At 40.9% G+C, this 21,502-nt stretch overlaps 1 protein-coding gene across 3 annotated transcripts in view; it reads left to right on the top strand.

The window, feature by feature from the left end:
- The window catches only part of BTBD7 (BTB domain containing 7), a 39,519-nt gene that overhangs the window by 13,016 nt on the left and 5,001 nt on the right, over positions 1-21,502 (top strand). Inside the window, exons 3-11 of one of the 3 annotated variants that reach the window (XM_031066206.1) lie at positions 8,698-8,906; positions 10,058-10,133; positions 12,384-12,544; positions 12,825-12,968; positions 13,197-13,310; positions 14,826-15,015; positions 18,346-18,377; positions 18,502-18,524; positions 19,175-19,372. In XM_031066206.1, coding sequence (XP_030922066.1) covers positions 8,698-8,906; positions 10,058-10,133; positions 12,384-12,544; positions 12,825-12,968; positions 13,197-13,310; positions 14,826-15,015; positions 18,346-18,377; positions 18,502-18,524; positions 19,175-19,229 — 1,004 coding nt within the window. In that variant the 3' untranslated portion in view covers positions 19,230-19,372. Of the gene's footprint in view, positions 1-8,697; positions 8,907-10,057; positions 10,134-12,383; positions 12,545-12,824; positions 12,969-13,196; positions 13,311-14,825; positions 15,016-18,345; positions 18,525-19,174; positions 20,070-21,502 lie in introns of those variants that run through there. The other 2 variants (XM_031066205.1, XM_005417851.3) reach the window with 2 other exon arrangements.

Raw genomic sequence — 21,502 nt, 5'->3', positions numbered from 1 at the left:
TGAAAGAGATTTAGTTGTATGGCACATCATTGTTAAAGCATGTTAATTTTATCTAGTATGTATAACTGATATTGATATTTCTAATGCTTATCTGCTTTCTGTAATCCATTTTCTGAGTGTAAACTACAGAGAGATCCTTGCTAAGAGGAGGAAATATTTAGACTTGTTAGGAAGTGTCCGTATATGTTAACAGGGTGGTAAATTTGAATTACTATTTCTGTAGTTTGTGTCAAAGACACCAACCCTGCAGTCTTGCTGTTGAAAGGAAAACTTTAGCAGCTTAACTGCAGTAGTCTTAGGTCTTTAATGTCTGCCTGTCTATTAACAGAGCTGAAGGCAGGGTCAGTCAGTATTTTCAGACAAAGTTTAGAAAGCTTTACTACTTCTGTTATTCTTGAAGATCATTCAATTCTTGATTACATACAACCTCCTGACCTGAATTACTGCAGTCTCAGGTGAGGTGTCCAAGCACTGATCAGTGCATTAATGGTGCTTCTTGTGGTGGCAGCAGTTTTGCCTGCAGTTTTCTGTTGGTGTTTGAACTATTTAGTGGCCATACGATGTATAATGAAGTATGAGAATTGCTTCAGGCCTTGCTGATGGGGAAGAAGAATTTTACTTTTGAACTGAGAAAGGGAAAATGGAACTCACTGATATATCAGCAACATAATTTGTTTAAATTAGTTTATTTTTTTTAAACAAAAGTAACTTTTTACAGTAGGTCTGTACATGCATAACTTCTAGCTGTCAAATTAAGTTTGATAAGATTGAAACCTTATATTGTAAGCTATAAAGTAGTTCTGAGTAAAATAGGAAACTTGATAAAGAGTGGACAGGAAAGGGTGGTATAAGCACTGCAGGAAGAGGTCATATTTTTAATGAGTTCTCCTAATAGTTACATGAAACTGAGAGTGATAAGGATATGAGAAACTAATAGAACTACTGTAGCTCATGTGGAGTTTGCCATTAGGAAACTAATTTTCAGATTGTGCTGACAGCTGAAATAATTGTACTGCAGTAAAACTGGCACAGATCAAAGGGGATGTGTTTTCTGAGGCAACATGCTACAGGATGCAATTGAGCTGTTCTTAGGCTCAGAATCATCAGTCATAGAGCAGCCCAGGTTAGAAGGGGCTTCAAAAGATCATGGGATCCAACCTCTCCAAGTGAGAAAGTGAGTTTAGGTGAGATTGTCCAGTATCCTGTCCAATTACTTACTGAAAACCACCAGTGATGGAGACTGTACTGAGTCCCTGGGGAGATTGTCCTGGTGAAGTGATTGTTCTCATTGCAAAAACGTTTTTTGTTGACATGTTTTCCATTGCAATTTATACCTGTTGCCCCTTCATGTGGCTTCTTTAGAGAAGAGAACCTCTGTCCTCCTAATAGCTGCCCTACAGTAGCTCAGGGTCTGGGATTACTGTGGCAAGGTCCCCTGAGCCTTCTGTTCTTGAGGGAGAAGAGATCTAACTTCCTTCAGGCTTTCCTCGTAGGCTAAGTTCTCCAGTACTTTGATCAACATCCTCTCTTCTCTATCTGCATATTTCTTATTTCTGTTGTTTCCTTCTCAGTATGTTTCAGAAGGGGCAAGAAGTTTTACTATAGTTGAACTATGGTATTAAGTTAATTTCTATATGATATGCACAAGCTAATAGCACTTGAAAACAACTCTGTAGATCAGCTGAAAGCCAGAAAGGAAAATGGGTTGAAATTAAAGAGGTTATGGAGTTTATCAATTTTAGTGTGTGCTAAAAGGATTTAACGTGGTCAGGGAATACTAAGGAGAGAATTAAATAGTGAATGAAACCCTCAGTGAGACACTGAATAATTATGCACTGATTCATAAATGAAGAGGGTGCAATTCTTTTCCTCAGATTGGAAGTCTAAGCTGGAACAACTGTGATCTGGAGGTGCTCTGATAAAGCAGTGTCAGTTATAGCAAAGCAGAAAAGCAATGACAGATAGAGAACTTTCAAGAGAAACTTAGTTAAACTTAGAAAATAAAAGCCATTTTCCTATCTGTATGTTAGTAAATACTGAAAAATGAACTGATATTTTATTTGGTGTTGAGTTTGTTTCTGCTCACTTTAAGTTGAGCTCACTTGGATCAGCATGTCCTAAACTGGCAATCTTTTCAGTAATGCACTGCAGAACGGTGCTGCTCTGGAATGTATATCCCATGAGTCAGTGGTAACAAGATCTCTACTTTTTCCTGGAAGTTGTACCCCAGTACTACCTCTAGGAGAGTAATAATTCAGGCAGCAGCAGGAGCTGCACTGGGCTTCACTTCAGCAGCACACTTGAGTGGCTGGAGCCCAAGAGTGCAGCAGTGCAGGCTCGGTGTTGTGGCCCTCTGGATGAACTGGAGCTGTAGTGTTTTGGGGGTGGTCATAGGGAGCAGGTAGAGGGATGTAGTGGCATTCAGAGGTTTCCTTTTTTCCATAGTAAATCCCTTTCTGACTGTAAAAGCAGTGAAATTGAGGGGTGGGGCTGTTGTTACACAGGGGAGAAATGCAGCAAAATCAGCAAGTGTTGAAATTATTAAATTATCGAATACTAAAAAATGTAGGTTTGGCACTCCTTCAGATATTGAAATTCTAGATGTTAACTTCACCTAATTAGGATTTCACAAATTGGTGCTGCATTCTCTAGCTACAGGAGAAAGTAGTGAGCACTGTGTAGATCTGTATATGCCAGTGGAATCAGAATCTAATAGTTTCATGCTTAATTTGCAGAGTTCATGTTTAGGTCGCTGGTACTGTGCAGACATGGAAGAACTGTTCTGGTATAATCTTATAATCGAAATTAAAAGGAAGCTTATCTGGTCAGGGAAAACTATGTGCCTGCACGTGACTGAGATCACTTAAAGATGTGCTTTGGTCATGACCACTGTTCTTTCTTCTGACTTAATTGTAGATGGGAGATCTTAATTTCAGTAGTGTCCATCCTATTCCCTGATTTCACAGCTAGGAGACTTCTGTGCTGGAAGCTGTCACTCAAGCATCTGACTTGTAGGTGATATGCAGAGTGATGGGGAAGAGACAGCATTGTGTAGGTGTTGGAGGTCACTGAGCCGGCACTTCTCCTGACATCTCTTAGCTTGCATCTCTGGCAGTGCTTTTCCACTCTGTGGTGCAGCAGGTGTCCAGTTCTCCCAAGTACTGACTGATCCCATCAGCTGGCTTTTGCAGTAGCTGATGTCTTAAGTTTCTTCTCTAGATTTCCACACCCTCGACTGAAGTTTTTTGTTTCAGTTCACTCCTGCTGGCCAGTTGTGAACTTGTGAAGGCTTGTCTCCCTGGTTTCATGGAAAATATTTTGGGCTTATTATGTTAAGTCTGGGCTCTCTTTCCAGTTCATTTTTCTCACTTCCACTCAATTTTGCCTGGGTATTTGTAACTGAGTGTCAAGTGAAATTGATGTATTTTAAAGCTTCTGATCAGCTGTTTTTATTTTCAACAGATTTTAGTTTGATTTGTCTTCAGGGACCTTTCTAAGTATGCAGATGTTGTAATTTTTCTTCAGTTTCAGCAGATGATTCAGCTTCGACTATTTCCATGGAAATTTTCCCATTCCTAGCACAGTGAATTTCCTTTTTCTGACTATTGTGATTTAATAGGTAATTTCCCTGTGGTGAAGATGGTTATGAGTATGTGCAATGAATCTTTACCATCCAAGTAAAGCAGGACAGCCTTTTTCTAGAATTTCCTCTACCTTCATCTTGATTTGTTTTAGCTGAGGATTGTCACTTATCTTTCAAGAGAAACTGAAATTAATTTTTCAATGAACTAATCAGCAGGCATATCTGGTCAATAGAGCTGATCATACTGAAACCCATTTGTACGTAATAGGACTGACACTGCTCTTAGGAGTGCTCTGGTAATTTTTACTGTCAGAAGTGAAAGTCTTCAGGGTTTCCACAGAGGCTATGAGCACTAGAGCTCTCTCCAGGAGGTTGGAGCACATCCCTTAGTAGGATGTTTCTGTGCTCTGCCTGCCTGTTTCTGCCCTCTGTTTCTGCAGTTTTTTCTGTCTTCATGCTACCTTGCTGCCCTCTCTCAACTGTACTGGTACAATTATTTTAACACATGGATTCACAAAGCTTGGGTTTAATATCACTTACCCCTTGATCTTGTGTAGTACAGTTACTAAAATGAGATCAGTTCCCTAGTCCTGTTCATCACACAGTGTTAAAATACTCCCCACTTCCAGTCTTGCTGTACTGCCCTGCTGTTACAGGGAAGTTGGGTTTCAGGCATATTAGTTTTATTAGATAGCTAAATTACATATATCAATCCTCTGCTGCATCTTGGCCCTGTTACCCACTGTCAGGAGTAGTCCCACTGAGGTGGTGGTACAGAATGTTTTGCTGTGATAGGCTTTTAGATACTAGGACCTTATGAAATAGTTTTGCCTGATAATCTTTTCTGTCACCTGATTCAAAGAAGTTTTCTAAAGTAAAAGTGACAAAAGAACCCCTCAATTTCCGATTTTTTGCTTTACTTCACTTTTATTTTAGGTGTTGAGTTTACTCTTGACAAGTATAAGAACTTAGAAACTTTATTTTAAGTTCTGCTACATTCAGTAACACAGTGTTTGATCTAGAAACAGATGTTGCCTGACATCAGAAGTACTCTTGGTTATAGGAGGGCTGAAATGCCGGGGTCCCATGGTAGCAGTATTAAATACACATTCAAAAAATTCAAAAGCTGTGGTTCCTGTCTCTCCTAATGTGACAAACTTAAAAAACATTGAATAGCTTCTAGATTTCAGTTCAGTGTTAAGATGAATTCTTACTACTTTTTTTTCATTGGTTCCACTGGTGTGCACAATTTTAGGGGGAAAGTCTTCACTACAGAATGAGTTAAATCAAGCTAACAGTTTTGTAGTAAAAGGTTTGCTTAATGCCACTTTTGCTAGTTGTTGAAGGCAGTTGACTTGTCTTTCTGTCAACTGTCCTGATCCCAAGCCACTAGCTAGAGTGCTAAACATGGGCTCAAGCTGTTTCTGTCTGGAAGGATGTGGGGCTGCATTTGGGAGAGAACTGCAGAAGCAGCCAAGACCTGATGGTAGGAAAGCTCCATTGGCATCCAGCAAAAGGAGTGCATGGAATAGCATCATTTGTGCAGAATGTGACAGTTATCTTTCTCTTTTGTAGATTCCAGGTTGAATCTCTGAAGAATAGTAATGGTCACAGAAGCTTTTGGGACACTGCAAATGGATCTTGGGCTGGTTGTTGCTGCCTGAGTATTAAAAAATAATATTCTCAGGAAAAAATGCTCTATTCCACTGTGAAGAGCAATATTGTGGCTATTAGATGACTACTTTTTTTGCCAAGTGGCTGATTGTTAAAGCAGAAAAAAACTCTGCCAAAGAAGAAAGGAAATTGGATTCCTTCCACAGCTAGAATTGGGTTGCCCCAATTTATTTAAAAGCTCAAAAAATGCTTTAATTATTACCGTATGCTTACTTCAGAAGAAATACTTTTAATAATCCCACACTTCTGACCCATTGCTAAAATTACTTGGGAAGAAGACTGTTTCATTTGCTAGTCATCCTTAGTGAGCTTTTCACCTGATGTCATATTATTGTTAGTTGTGCAATAATTGAATTTGACAGAAGAATTGAGGCTGAGCTTGTGCACTGTTTCTATAAATCGGTGTTGCTCAGATCTTTGGAACTGCATTTCTGGTGTCTTTTTGGGGGCAGGCATCTTTACTTCAAAAATACATGTCAGATGAAATACTAGGAATGGCATTAATTTTGAGATAAGTCTCTGCTTTTGTAGTTTGAGTTTCCTGGTGACTGATTTCAGTGTGTGGGTTTACTGCCTTTGAAATGGAGCAGTCCTTATGTGTGATGTTCAGAGTTCAGGGGAATGCAGTTTCTGCTGAAGTCAGCTTGAATGCAAGCAGAATAATTGCGTGCAAAAAATTGTGTTAGGATTTAGCAGGGGAAGGCTGAGTGCAGATGACCCTAAATAATGGTTTCAAACTATTCTGTTTCTTATTCATGGGAGTCAAACTCCTCTCTTAAGCAAATTGCAACTAGTCACCGCTTTCATTCGCATGCCAGGTTTGCTGCTAACTTAACATTTTCCTTTCTTGAGCCCCAAAAGGAAAGCTGAGAGAGACTCACATGACAAAGTTAAATGCAATGTCAGCCCTTTGCTGTTTGGGTAAAAATGGATCCTGAAGTTGAAAGCTTCAGACTTTATTTACTCTGTGTTTCTGACATATGCTGAAGTATTTTGAACTTTTTTTGATGATAAGTTAGGTTTTGGATGGTTTAGTTTCTTACTGTTTGTTTGTTTAAGGCTGTTTCTCAGATTCTTGACCAGACTTAAGATTTCATCCTTTAGGAATCTGGGGAATTCCCCCTTCTAGAGGGGGCAGTTTCAATAACCTGTACCTCAGCCCAGGGAATGTATTTCAGAACAGTTCTCATCCTCTGCTCTTACTTGTGCTGGTGATGACTGGAGTGATGCTCTAAGTGCCTCCAGCCCAGCTTTGTTACCTGTGCCCTGCTCACTTAAGACCAGTGCTTGCCATGCAGGTTAGAGGTCGGTATCTATGGTGAGGCATCTGTTCCTACTAGCAGTAGTAATGATAATATGTAACCTCACAGAGATAGGTGGCTCTGAGAAGTGCCATGTTATTTCAGTATGACAGTGGTGAAGGACAAAGCAGTTGTGTTGAAACCTGACTCACCGCTCGCCCCTTTGTCAGGAGGAAATGGAGAATCTGTCTGGGGATGCACAGTGTGATGCTGCATGTGCTGCATTGGTCACAAATGTGTGTGCTTTGGGTAGCTCTTCTGTCAGGGGCTGCATTCACTCTTCCTTTCCTTGGGTGAATCACACATGTGAAAAAAAAGTCATCCAGCTGCTTGTTGAGGAAAGTTTGGTTTAAATATGAACTAGTGTAAAATACATTACTGTTGGAGGACAGACATTACTGTTATAAATTGCTTTAGAAATTTAATAAAGATTGAGTCCAAAATTGTGTATACATTCAGGCATGTTCCTGAAAAGCTTAGAAAATTTTATTGGTAGAATATTGTTCTTATGATTACCACGTTGTGGTTGTTATAGCATTGGGTACAAATATGTGTGCCTAATAGGACAGGTAAATTTATAACCAGTCTCATCAGTCTCTCAGCAACCAGTTTAAACTGTTGCTTTCCACTACCTTCTTAACTCTCCTGTTTAAATTCCCATTTTAGTGACTTGACTTCTAAGTAGTAACTCCTTTGACAGATTCCCTCCTACTTGAAGAAGCTTGTTCACTTGTTACTTCCTACTCCATAGCTTTCACATTATTATGATGGAAATGGAATGAACATATATTCTGTATATATTCATATATTCTGTATGCTGCCCTGTGTAGAAAAGTAAGATTTTTCTTTTATTTCTGTGAATTGTTGCTAATGTGTTTTATCTGTATTCAGCCAGTACCAAAACGTGTAGCATCAAGAGACCTGTCTTTGTCTTGGCTAGGGTTGAGATTACTAAACACTTTTTTACTCAACTTATTTCAAGAGCTTAGTATTGCAATACAGACCCCTAAACAACAAAGTTTAGTTTGTAGGTATCTTTGAAACTGAGAGAAAAAATTATGATGTATAAGAAGTAAAATTGCAGTGTAGACATGTAGCTCTGAGCTCTCTAGGTTACTCTTATAGGCATAAACACAACTGTAATTTTGTGGCTGTAGTGGGTTGAGACTGGAATGTATAATTCTGAGAATTTTTTTCTTTAAATTGCTATCTTTGTGCTAAACCAGATGTACAGATGAAATCAACAAAGTGCTATTGGAAACTTCAAGTTATCAGCGTTGTGGTATCATCAGTCTTAACTCCTTAGTGCCAAGTTCCCATGTTTTCAGCCCTCCCACAGTATGTCTTCCCTCATTTCTTCCAAATCAGCTCCATTTCCCTTCAGGAGTTTTAACTATACTCTCCTTCAGAAGATGTGTACTCTGTGAAAGAGTAAATCCTAACAAAGCAGTGGGTAGGAAGAAGCTGTAGCAGACTTTCATAAATCTGCCTCCCTTCTACTTCCCTGTCAGAGAATGTGCCCTGTCCTGGCACCCTCTGTGCCTTACTGGATACTGAGGCCATCGTGGTGGCCTGGAGCAGCCATCCACTGCTTTCTGCCTTTTCTGTGAGTCAGAAAATGATGCTTTGCTGCCCTCATCCTGTGCTGAGTAGCTGAGTACCAGCACTGTTACAGCTTGTGTTTCTTCTCTACATGGTCTGTCTCAGGAGGCTCCATGAGCAAAGTGATACAGGCAAAAATCCCACCTTTTTTACACTTCATGGGTTTCTGTGAATCTGCTGTGAGCAATAGTGACCCAAATTCTCAATGTTAACATGTGTTAAGCACTCAGATAATCAAAGGGGGTTCTGATTGGGTTGAACTAGCTTTCCAGTTGTTTATCCAGGTGTGCCAGCAGCCATGATGCTTCATGTGACTTTAAAAAGTGAATAACTGTATAGTTGGAATCATAAACTTAAAATTATTGTACTTCTAGTCAAAATACAACCTTGTTTCCAGCCTTGATCTGTAGGGCACCTGTCTTTACTCTCACTGGGTGTACATAACACTTTCCACTGCAGATTTAGCCACATGTATTATTCCTTCAGGGTCAAAGTGCCTCTGTAACAACACTGTTGATTGCTGTCCTTGTTTGGTAGGTTGTGAAGATATTATTGCTGAGAGCATCTCCCTGGACACCTTGATTGCCATTCTGAAGTGGAGCTCTCAGCCCTACGGCTCCAAGTGGGTGCATCGGCAGGCGCTGCATTTCCTCTGTGAGGAGTTCACCCAGGTCATGACTTCAGAGGTCTTCTACGAGCTCAGCAAGGACCACCTGCTCACAGCCATCCAGTCTGACTATCTGCAGGTAACCTGCAGTGCAGAACACAGCTCTGCTGTAGAGCTAGCAGGATGTGCTCTACCATGACTGGAAATGCTTGGCAGTAGTTGATTTTAAATTGTAGGCTGAAGAGGGCTTGTACACACTAAGCACTCCTATAATATGTAAAAAAGTTAAATGGAAATAGTGATTAAGAAAATTGTTTTGTTCTTGGATTGTAACACAACCCAAATGTGGTATATGCTGTTGCTTAGAAGTCTAATAATAGTTTATAAATGCATGCAAATTATTTTAAACAAAGCATTTCTGAATCTAACATTTGCCTTGCCTGTTTAAGAGATTTATAAAATTACATGGTGGGAGTAGTTCTGCTATAACAACACATGCTAATTTGGGGCAGTGGGAGCTAATAAACTAGAAATGGTTCAGAAAACTCAATTTTTTCATGGAGAGAGAAGAATACAGTCTCTGACAAGATTGCACAATTTTTTTTTTGGCAACTTGCGTTCAGTGATTGTGTGGTTTTAGGGAGAGAGAACTGTACTGGCCAACAGAAAGATTTTGGATTTTTGCTGCCATTGTTCTTCAAGGGAGATATCTTTATAATGATGACCGCCCCTTAATAGCTTAAAGATTACTAGATTTTTTTAAAATGCATTCATATCTCAATCTTACTTTTTTGTAAAGGATTAAGTGCTAAAGGTTATTTAAAGTGGTTTTTTTTTAAGTTTTGTTAACTTGAAGCATTTCAGAAATTACAGTTAACAGTATTGTTGATCTTCCATGAGAGCTTATATTGCTGAATTTGTAATGTTAAACAAAAGCTTGAAATGCCCAGAGGTAGAACTACCCCTTTTAATTAAATTTAGTAATTCAAACTTTATAGCTGTAAGTTTCCATACTAAATAAAATTTTTCCTTCTGTAGAAAACTTCTTCCTCTTCATAGGGATTCAGTAAGTAATATGAATGTAGAAATTATGGTGGTGACATACCTTTAGTACAGCTTAAAATATTAGGAGAAAGTGGTAAACAGATCATAAAGGGCAAGTACTTCATGCTTAGGTACAACTGTGTTTCCTTAGACCTGTAAAAGAGCTGTGAGTTTTTTTTTCTTTTTGTGTGTGTGTGTGCAGTTGACATTAAGCATATACAGATTACTGACTTCCTCTTTCTACAGGCAAGTGAACAAGATATTCTTAAATATCTGATTAAATGGGGAGAACACCAACTGATGAAGAGGATAGCAGATCGAGGTGAGGATCCTTTAAACCATGCAATACTAAACGAAATAAACCAAAATTTATGGCAGTTCTATTTGATGAGTCTTAGGGAAATTGAATCTTTGTCCATAGTATAGTCAAAACAAAGCAAATGCTCTTGCTTTCTTTAAAGGTTTTGTTATCTAAAATGAGAACACAGCATTCTGAGAGAGATGGGGTTGTTTAGCCTGAAGAAGAAAAGGCTTAGAGGGGATCTTAGCAGAGTCTTTAAATATCTGATGCAAAGAAAATAGAGCAGCACTTTTCTCTTGGCACCCAGGACAAGATGAGAGGTAGTGAGGCACCAAGTCAAATACAAGAAACTGTGAAGGTGGTCAGACACTGGCACAGGCTGCCCAGCTGGATGCAGTGAAGGGCAATGTGTCGTACCTTACCTGGGGAGGTGTGAGAAGAGGACATTGGTGGTGACTGATCCAGACTTTCAGAGGTCCTTTCAACCTCTGTGACTGTCTGATTTTGAAATCTTGTTGGGTTCCTGTGGTCTCAGAATTATTTTTCTTGTAACTAATTCATCAAATAAAAAGCCCCTGCGGTATCTTGTTATGCAGGCTTCTCACAGTAGTCTTACTCTTAGTTTACTGTGTCAGCCTTTCACTTCAGTTTGAGTGTGTGTCTCTGACAGGAATCTGTGGTAGTGAGAAACAAGCCAACAAGTGGCATGAGTGTTTTCCCTAAAGTAGATGTAAATGTATTTTTATGAGCCTAGATGCACATTATTGCTGCTGTGGTAACTTCAAGGGCAGTCTTACACATGTTGGTTATGGGAAGTAGGTTAAACATGTATGTCCCAAATAACAAATGCAAGGATCTTGTAGTTCATCTGCACTACCAAGTGTCAATCACATAGTGCCACAAGAGGAGCAGAAAGGGAAGAACCTGCCTGAGTAAAAACAGAGCAGTACTGGTGTAACTACTGCCTTGGGAAGGCTGGCCATGCTTTTGAAACCACTGTCGCTGCTTGCCACACAACTGCTTTGTCATGGACGTGTTTTATGAAATGCAGCCAAAAGTTAGTTAAAGCATGTGCTTTTAGTGTCCTAAGTATTTACCTATTTCCAAAACAGGATTTCACAAGTGTTTGTCTCAGGGCACATTGGAACATAATGGATCCAGTTAAACAGTAACAGACCTGGGCTGGGGCAGAAGCTGCTCCTTTGGGATCACTGCACAGCTTCTTGCTGTGTCATTCATTAAGTAAACCGCTCACATCTCTTATCTGGGATCAAGAGAAAACACAATAAGCAAAAGCAGAAATAATGGCGACGCCAAATTCTGTCAGATTAGGGCCAGAGTTAGTCTAGTGATTTCATTTAAATTCCTCAGTGGCACTCCTTGTATTGCAGCTCTGAATGTGTGATGGTGTCACAAAGCATTGGAGAATGTAACGAGCTGTGGCCAAAACTTGAGCTGCATGTACTGAGGCAGGGTGGGAATGTTTGACAGGTTTCCCCAAAGAGGGAAGCTAGTCAGTCACATGCAGGTTGGGTACAATACCTGAAATACACATTGGGCTGCATGGTCATCTTGCTGTCTTCAGGAAGATGCCACTTCTGGTACAAATAGGTGTCCTGTGACCGTGAGGGCAATTTGAGAGGGCTTGACACCATGTTACTGAGGTGGGTTACGCAAGGAAGCTAGAATATGTATCCCTGAGGACTCTTCAGACCTTAATTGATAGAAAGTGTCTTTGAAAACCGCTGGGGAAAGGCAGAGGAGCTACAGGAGAGTCCTTGGGGGAACTGCTAGCAGGGAAGTACAACTGCTTTACTGCTTTCATGGCATAGCTCTTAATAGAGCTTTCCAAATGTTTATGCCAAATGCTATGTTTGTATTTTCTACCTGGCTTACACTTTGAAGCTGGCAGTTTATACCAGCACAGGTGCCAATGACCCGTGCTGGTATAAACTGAACCTGTCTCTGTGGATGCTTCATACAAGATTTTAAGGCATGAGGCAGAATCATAGAATCATTTAGGTTGGAAAAGACCTCCAGGACCATGGAGTCAAACCTTTGACCAATCCACCACCCTGTCAGCTAGACCATAGCACCAAGTGACCTGTTCAGTTGTTAGTTTTGTGGAAAAGTGCTGATGAGCCCTACTAGAATAAAATGAGAATTTTCCTTCCTTTTCTTTAACCTCCCCTGTAAGTTAAGCCCTGTACCTCCCACTATCCTCTCCAAACTTTCTGATGAATACTTAGCATGTCTTGTTCCTTCCCACAGAGCCTAATTTACTCAGTGGTACTGCTCACAGTGTGAATAAAAGAGGTGTGAAGAGGAGAGATCTTGACATTGAAGAGCTGAGGGAGATCCTGTCTCCACTTTTACCTTTTGTCCGCATTGAGCACATCTTACCCATGAACAGTGAAGTACTGAGTGATGCAGTAAGTCAGTAGTCTCATACAAATACATCTCTGCATGTTACAGTGTTCAGGTGTGAAGGGGTTTTTTGCATTGGTGGGTGTTGGTTTTGTTTGTTTATTTTAAGGATTAACTTCTAAAATGTTATCATTGAGAGTAATAGATGTGTAACACTGTTTTTCTGGTTAGGTTTTGTGTTCTTTAAATTTATCAAAAAGCTAAAAGCGTAAAGAATGCATTTATTGCAAGTTTCTACCATATTAATACTTAAAAAACCGTAAAACTCTTTCTTGATTCTTAAAGATGAAGAGAGGCCTGATTAGTACTCCTCCTTCAGACATGCTACCAACTTCAGAAGGTGGAAAGTCAAATGCCTGGCTGCGGCAAAAAAATGCTGGAATATATGTGCGGCCAAGACTGTTCTCACCATATGTGGAGGAGGCTAAGGTAATATCAGCAACCCTTGACTGTTCTCAGCTTGGAGTCATCAGGGGGTTCTGTAAACAGGGAAAGATTTTGGGATGTTTTGTCTCTTTATATGTACTGGCCTAAAATACTAACATTTTCAGTTTAACAAGACTTACAAGATTGATCATCAGGCTCAAGTCTCTAGAACTGGTCAGAAAAATTTCAACAAAATTTTTTTTTGTCGAAATTGAAATGTTTGCGAGACAGATCTTGATGAAATTCCACCGGAAACAAAGCAGCGTTGTGAGGGAAACCTCCCTGGTTTCCAGCCAGTTTGCCGGCCCAGCTCCTCGGCAGCCCTCCTGGCAGGCGGATGGCAAGGTGAGAGCCTGAGAGTCCCAGTCTGCAGCTAGTCAGCAACCTTGGTGCCAGCTCTTTCAGGCTCCCCAGCTCCCACCAGAGCTGGGTGGGGAGCTGCTATTCCACTCGGCAGAGGACTGATATTTCATCATCTTGTTTCAATCAGAACATACCCAAAATCTTGTGATCCTCCGCAAAATGGAATATATATCCTGTGTCCGATTTGAATTAATTTGTTTCCCTCTTTGTTTCCCTCTCAAGCAGTTGCTTCCCTATTTAATTTCTTGCATGAGCACTGTTGAGCTGAAGATCTTGTAGCATCTCTGGTGGTGATGTTTGGTGGCAGGGTGGAGATGGTGCTGTGTGGGGCAGGAATGTGCCACGTTCTGTTGGACAGAATGGGAGCCTTTTGTATCCCTGACCAATGCCACCACTTCAGGTGGCTCTGCCTGAGTTGAGAGCTTGTGAGTCCCAGCAGTGCAGGTGACAAAAGAACAAGAGGGTTAGGTGAAGATGTGTACATCCACATCACCTACAGACTTTGACATTTGCTCTGGTGAATTTGGAGCTTTTGCCCTGTGTCTAGGAGAGAAAATGTTTTTTAAAGGTGTAAGATGTTGTTGATATCCTCTGTGAGGGAAGGGAAGAAATAAAAGTGCTTTGCATTTTGGGCACAGAAGTTGGAGAATACCAAGTGGCACTAAAGTAGCAAAGGAAGACTAGCTGGTTAAAATGTTCTCTTTGTATCTTGGATTGCTAAAACTAACAAAAATGTGAGAAAAGCTTTGACTCTTAGTTCTCAGGTATATGCTATGGGAGTGCTTTAGTATTTATCCAAAGTAAAAAGTGCATTCTTACAACCCCCATACCCCTATTAGAATTCCTACTTGTTAGTACTGGTTTCATATTATGCTGTTGCTATTTTAAAATAATTTTAAGGCTTTTTAACGTTAAAGAGAGGACTCTCATCTGTAGTCTCTGGTAACTTTACTCCTCCTGTAGATAGTTTAATTATTGTGAAATTAAAAAATTGTGAATGAATGGTTTTTGTTTTTTGGTTTTTTTCACTCCCCTGCTAGTCTGCCATTTTTTGAAATAAGTTCATTTGATCTTAAGTAAGACTCTTCAAAGTGCAGGCCTAAATCCTTTTCTGTTCTTTAAATGTCTGAGGAAAAAATGTTTCATTTTCAGGCTAGTGCCTTCTACTCAATGGCACAGAAAGCTGAGACTCATAGGCAGTAATTGTCTTAAGTCCAGAGGGTCTGGCCTCGAGAAGGTCAGTTCTAATCTGACAGGTTAAAGTAGACAAAGCATCCTTCCCAGACTGTTCTCCTGCCTGCTCTTGGCTCAAACTCAGCTATGATCATGCCTGGAAAACAGAATAGAAAATGCTGATAAAAAGCCAGATGTTGTTTGTGACCTGACAAAGTTACTGTGGTGTGGACGCAGCCAGCCTTGTGTGGCTGGGCTGTGCTGGCAGCAGTGGCAGCAGGGTGTGTGCAGTGCCCTCACGAGGCTCTGGTGCTGTTGTTGCAGTCCGTGCTGGATGAGATGATGGTGGAGCAGACGGACCTGGTGCGCCTGCGCATGGTGCGGATGTCCAACGTGCCCGACACGCTGTACATGGTGAACAACGCGGTGCCGCAGTGCTGCCACGTCATCACCCACCAGCAAGTCAGCACCAACCAGAGCAGCCCTCCCTCAGTTATAGCCAACGAGATCCCAGGTGAGCTCCTGAGTGTGTCCTGTGCCGAGTCAGCTCCTGGGAGTGTGGGGGTAGAGTGCATGTCACCTATTGAATTCATCATTTCCTCAGAGAGTAGTTCTGCACCAGGAATAGTCCTCCTGCTTTGCTCTGTCCTAAAGACATTAACTGGTTTTGGATGGCAGAGTAACTAGAAGGACAACAAAACCCTTGGACTGGTTAAACACTAGAACACTTGCTGGTGCCTGGCTCTCTATTCTCAGAATTTTCTACAGGGTTCTCAGTTTTCTACAAATCAGTTGTCCAATATAGGTAAGATCTGTGAGTCTGGAAAACTTCTTTCAAAAATCAAAAGCCAGAGAACATAACTTGTAAGGAAATCAGCTGAACTCAGTATGCCAGAAAAGTACTGGAAATGGGAATTCAAAACACATTTACTTCAATTTACCAAATCCACTTTAGCTTTGAAGCCAAACCAACTTAATTCCTTGTGGAAGAATGTGTCAGAGTGCATTTTTATAGGCTCAAGTAAATAGGCCTCTCTTGACTTCAGGATGATTGGTGTGACATTCCCCATAGGCAAGCCAGGAAAATATATACTAAATGTATTTTGTCATTTATGCATATGAACTTTTGGTGTCAGACTGGAAGAATTTATCTAGTGAGGTTCCTAAAGCATCTAGCTCTTCCTGCCTTTCCTCTGTCCCATTAATACTCAGTGTGCATAGAGAAAACAGCGGCAAAGCTTGCAACTGATGACAAGTTGGCAGGGTCAGTGAATGTTTTGGAGGGCAGGATTAGATAGCTAAATGACCAAGATTAAATTTTAATTCGGTGAAGGAAAATGCTGTGCCTATGGCATTCCCCATTTTATAAGCTTTTTATATATCAATTAGGTCTCTCTTCAGACAGCTATGTTGAAAGGGAGTAGATAAACTATTCTTACAGATGCTAGAGCCAGGACCAAAGTAATGGATTGAAATTGCTGCAAGAGAATTTAATTTGAAGTGTTAGGAAGATTTGAAACACTGTTTAGTTCTAAGATTTCTAGGAAAATTTGTAGAATGGTTTTGATCTGTTTGCTTCTTGTAGTTTGGGAAGAAACTTGATACAGCTGAAAATGAGCTTCTGAGAACTTCTTTTTGAAAAATTTGATAAAAGTACCAATTGTTTGTTTAGAAATCTGGAGCCCTCAACAAAACTGTGGCATCTCAGCAGTGCACTATAGGACATGGACTTCCCTCCCTAGAAAAGTGTAAATATAGTTAGCATGAATTGAATATAAAGTATTTCATATAAGATAGGACTTTGATAACACTTTGCTCAATCCTAATTTCTGAAGAATTTGAGAAAGGTAACAGGTTCTCAGAGGTTTTCAGTGTTTTGCCAAAGTTCTCATGTTCTTAAAAAAACTGCCTCTGTTGGCAAGCATGAGACATCTTGACCAATCTGAAATTCCCCTGTGTGTTGGTTCTGTACAATTTAACAGGTAGGAATTATTGCCAGTCCTTTGATTTGAACATAGATACGAGCTCTGAGCCTGGCTAGTAGTTGGAGTGCAGGAATTGTGTCCTGGCAACTGTCTGCTTTGCTTAGTCCTGTAATTAAGCAAAAGAATTGATTGGTTTGCCAGTGCCTTTTTGCTAGAATGGGCAGATGGGGCCCAGTTAATGTGAGGAGATGAAAGCCTGTCCCAGCCTCTGACTTGTACAGGAGTCCATCCTGAAGCATGGATGGAGCACAGGGAGCCCTGGGGGCAGAGCTGGGCAGCATCTCCTCCATGGCCCTTGGGCTGGGCTCAGAGCAGGGGGTGCTTCACAGCTCAGCTGCTCCCCTCTGTCCCTGCCTTCTCCTTGGACCCTCTGCCTGAGCACTGTGTTTGCACAAACCTGCTGGCAGTGTGCTTTAGTGCTCTTCCTGCAGCACTATTGTAAAATTAGTCCAGCTGAAGCCTGCTCTAACTTGAGGCCAGGTTCTGCAAGTGGTTGGGTTTCTTTACGCATTTTCCAGTTTCAGTCTCAATTAGAAATCTTGCAACTGAGATAATTGTATTTTTTTATATACGTAATCTTTTTTTCCATGTGTTTCATGTGAATAATAGTAAAAAAAACCCCAAACAAACCAGGGTTTGAGAAGACAGGAATTTTTTGATGAACACCTTCTATCATTTTTGTGCCTACTAGTTTGGAGAACTGCTTCAGACTTCTCTTAGATCCTCTTTTTCAAGTATTAGCAAAATGCTGGCTGTAGCTAAACATCTGGCTGCTAAACCAGGATTTTTCTGAAGAATTTAGGTGTTTGTAGGGTAGAAGGCTTATTTACAAGCCTTGAAGACTGGTTAAAATGGGTTCTTTCCCTCCCCTCTCAGTACAGGAACTCCATTGAGGGGGGCAATATTTTGCACTATATATACTTGTCCTTCATGTACCAATGTAAACTTCATGAAATTGGGACTAGTTGTAATTGTGTGGTGTTTCTCCTTCTCTGTTATGCAAATGTCTTTTCACACTGTTCTTGCTGTATGATTGGTTAATTTTTATGAACTTTCATTACAGACATCTGGTCATGGTAGTACATAACACTTGTAAAGCTGGTAAAGGATCAGACACCAGGACTTACATTTGTCTTCTCTATTTATATGCACATTTTCTTTAGGACAGAAACACCACAGAGAAATATCATTCATCATCCAACAGCAGTAAGAAGTGGCATGAGAAAGTTTTGCAACAGGATAAATACCCAAAATTATACATTACTCTCTTTTGGAATGGTTTTTTTTAAATTATTTCAATATGAGTGTATAAAACAACATAATTTTAACAGGTTTTTGTTGGCTTACACTTTGTGTAACTTTTGTAAAATGCCCTTTCTCTAGTTACATACTGGTGTTATGGTCTTTTGCTTATAGGACTACATTAGAAGTATGAAATGTATGCCAAAAAAATCAATGAATTCTTGGCCTGTGCAATTCATGAGGGAACATTCAGTTGTTATTTAAGTTATCCTGCCCCCACCTCAAATCATGGAATTCCTGCATCACGAGGGGTTTATAAAGAAAGTTCTCTTTGGGGCTCATTCTAGCAGAAGCTAGAGAAGTGGTGTATGTTTTTATCATTTGTATGATGTGTGTTATCCCATGTGGCTTAATGATGCTCCATGGAACATGTGTTAAGTTGAACAGTTCTTGGCAGAATGCTCTTTAAAAAAACAAAAAGGCAAGGCAGCCTGATGTTAGATTTTTCCTTCAGAATAAATCTAACCATTGCAATCAAACTTACTGTCTCACTGTTGGAAGAAAGGCCTCTCTCTTATTCTGTCTTATCCCCTCTGCATTCTGTGTTCTCCCTGCAGTTCCCAGTCTCCTGGTAGTGAAGGAGATGATCAGGCGGCTGCAGGAGCTGCGGCACACGGAGCAGGTGCAGCGCGCCTACGCCCTGAACTGTGGGGAGGGCGCCACCGTCAGCTACGAGATCCAGATCCGCGTGCTGCGGGAATTTGGCCTCTCTGATGCTGCTGCTGAGCTCCTGCAGGTATGGAGGATGGCTGGCTGAGAGCATGAAGGGACTGGGTTGTGTGCTCTGCAGTAGGAACACTTGCTGTGTATACACACAGGTGCTTTGAAATGCCTGTGTGACTGTCCAGGTGCAAACACCAGTTGCATTTGATATATGTGATTTTGTGAAGCTGTATGTGCAATGTATAAATAGTTTTCTCAAGAGTCATTGCCATTCAGGAGGTTCTTATTGACACAAATTTTGGGGACAAAATAAAACTGCTAAAGAGACAGTTGATGAGAACAGTAGAACCATAACTTGAAACTTAGATTATTATTTATTCTTAAAACAGAGAGGAGAGGAAAAGTGGTAACTTATGCTGTAGGTCTGACAGTATGTGTCAGGACTGGGAAACTGAAAATCCCTCTTCTGTTTATTGAGTGGTGCTAAAGCAAATGCATTTGTTGGTCAACTTACAGTGAATCTGATGCTTCTTGTCTTATTTTAGAAAAGCCCCAATCCGTTTTGTATGGTAGCTGTAGTCACCTTGTAGTGTTGGTGAGCTTGTATGTAGCACAGCCGGGCTGTTACAGTATTAGCATGTTTCTGAGAGTGTTGGTTGGGGAGATTTTTCTAGATTACTTCCTACTTTGTCTTGTAATATGCTGGGTCTTTTACCTTTGCAGAATCCTCACAAATTCTTTCCTGATGAGCGATTTGGGGATGAGAGCCCACTGCTGACAGTGAGACAGTCTGGACGATGTCGCGTCAACAGCACTCCCACTGCAGAAACCATGTTTACAGAACTGGACTCTTTCGTGGCCTTCCATCCACCATTGCCCCCTCCTCCACCTCCATACCACCCACCAGCAACTCCTATTCACAACCAGTTCAAAGTGGGCTGGAAACAAAGGGTGCCAAGTCAACATCCGTCCCGTTCCTTCTCTTACCCGTGTAACCACTCTCTGTTCCACTCGTCGCGCGCCGCCCCCAAGGCCGCCGCTCCCGTTTACCTGCCCGGCAGCGCCAAGGCAGCACCCCCCGACTGCACCAACACCGCGGCTCTGGGCCGCCAGACCGCGGCGCCAGCGGCTGCAGTGATGGCAGCTGAGAAACAAGTAGTAAGTGTTGGGATTTCTCCTCTTTTGCCTATTTCTGGCCACTCAAAGTACCTCATCGAAGGAACTGGAGAGAATGCTTATGATGAAGTAACTTGGCTTTGTTAAATAAAGTCAGCGTCTTTGTTATTTAGGAGGTTTTTCTACCGAACTGTCTGTCAGCATTCGCTGTCCTAAAGGCAAGCCCTAATCCCTAGGAGAATGAACATTCCAGGGCAGGAACATTATTGGAGGGGCAAATAGCACTCAGGAATCTTCTGAAATCATAGAATCACAGAATATCCCGAGTTGGAAGGGACCCACAGGGTCTCTTTCAGTGCCCAACCACCCTCTGGGTGAAAAACCTTTCAGTCCTGTCACTGGTCACAAGAGAGATCAGTGTCTGCCTCTCCTCTTCCTCTCACAGGAAGATGTAACTGCAGAGGGGTCTTCCCTCAGTCTTCTCTAGACTGAACAGACCAAGTGACCTCAGCTGCCCCTTGTGTGGCAAATGTAGTTTGCTCTACAGTAAAACAAAGCATAAGCCAGCTTCAGTAGTGACACTGTAATTCACAGGTAGAAGTAGTGGGGATATTTTGGCTATTTACAGGAAAGTAGTTAAAAGTAAACAGGTTTCCTTTATACATCTGTGAAGAGTATGAAAGCTTAACAGCTGAGAAGTATTTGAAAAGGAATTGGCAAGCAGAAATTTGTAATTGCCAATACAAAGGAGTTTGTTACAGCATTTAAAAGCAGTCATTATAGTTGCTGGACTACAATATGGTGCAATAAAACCAATGGACTATAAGATATCCAGTAAAGACATAGCTTTATGAAATACAGGAAGTGCTGAATGAAGAATTTCATCATTTATTTCTGCAGTGAAAAAACTGTCAGTGCATAGTTGTGCCATGTTAGATACAGATTTGATCCTCAGGTTCTGATTGGAAAAATCATTATTTTCCTCCCATTAGCAATTGTCTTAAATATATTGCACTACTTTTTCTATTTTAGAATAAAAGCTATAACTTCATATTAGAAATGTGTGCCATTGTTTGGTCAAAGGTGGGATTCATAGCATGTCACTCTCCTTTGATCAGTACTGACTTCCCTATGGAAACTGTATTGTAACCTCTTTCATGTTGGAAATATTTCTGCCAGAACATGTCCATAAGTAATGCAAGGGGGAGCATAGGGTTAATATAGGTGATATTTTTGTTCTGTATTCTTTCTGCAATTTGTGAGTTACTCAATCAATGATTACCAAAGTTGCTTTCATGAGAAATTATAAGTGTAAGTGGAAATTCTCACTCTTCTGTCTGGAAGGCTGTAATATGCAATTCTGCACTGAGGCAGGCGTGGGATAGCTGAGAAGAATGCCACACAGTAGCTTCCATGTACTCTGTGGATGTAGTGAGCCCTGTAACTGATGCTGCTGTCCAGCACACACATCTGCAGTTTACTGACTTTAAAATGGGGAGGCAGAAGGGTTGTGTCTGTAGTAATGACACGTGTGTTGTGGCTTCCCTGCACTGGAGCCGTGTGCTGTGACAAACCACTTGTTAGGCTCTGCACCAAGTACCTTGTTTGGTTGATAATTGTATATGGCTTAAAGCAAGCCTGCCTTTAAGAAGTTCAGCAGTACACTGTCCTTTACTGGATGTTCAAGGCAAGATGCATTTAAGAGGAGCTGTAATTGTGACACAACAGCTTCATGGAGGAAAGAAGCAGGAAGGTGAAGGTTGGTGGATAGATATGTTCTTTAAACAGTGCAGGAACCTTGCAGGCTGAAGTTGACAAGACTGAAGTAGATTAAGAAAATGCCATTTGGAATTACAAAAGTATGCTAAACACAGTTTGTGTTTAGCTCTTGTCTTTGTTTCCATGGACCAATTTCTTTTCTTTTCCAGTGTACTC

The sequence above is a fragment of the Geospiza fortis genome, unplaced genomic scaffold, assembly GCF_000277835.1.
Source record: "Geospiza fortis unplaced genomic scaffold, GeoFor_1.0 scaffold23, whole genome shotgun sequence".
Taxonomy (NCBI): domain Eukaryota; kingdom Metazoa; phylum Chordata; class Aves; order Passeriformes; family Thraupidae; genus Geospiza; species Geospiza fortis.
This window is presented reverse-complemented; position numbering and strand designations above follow the sequence as displayed.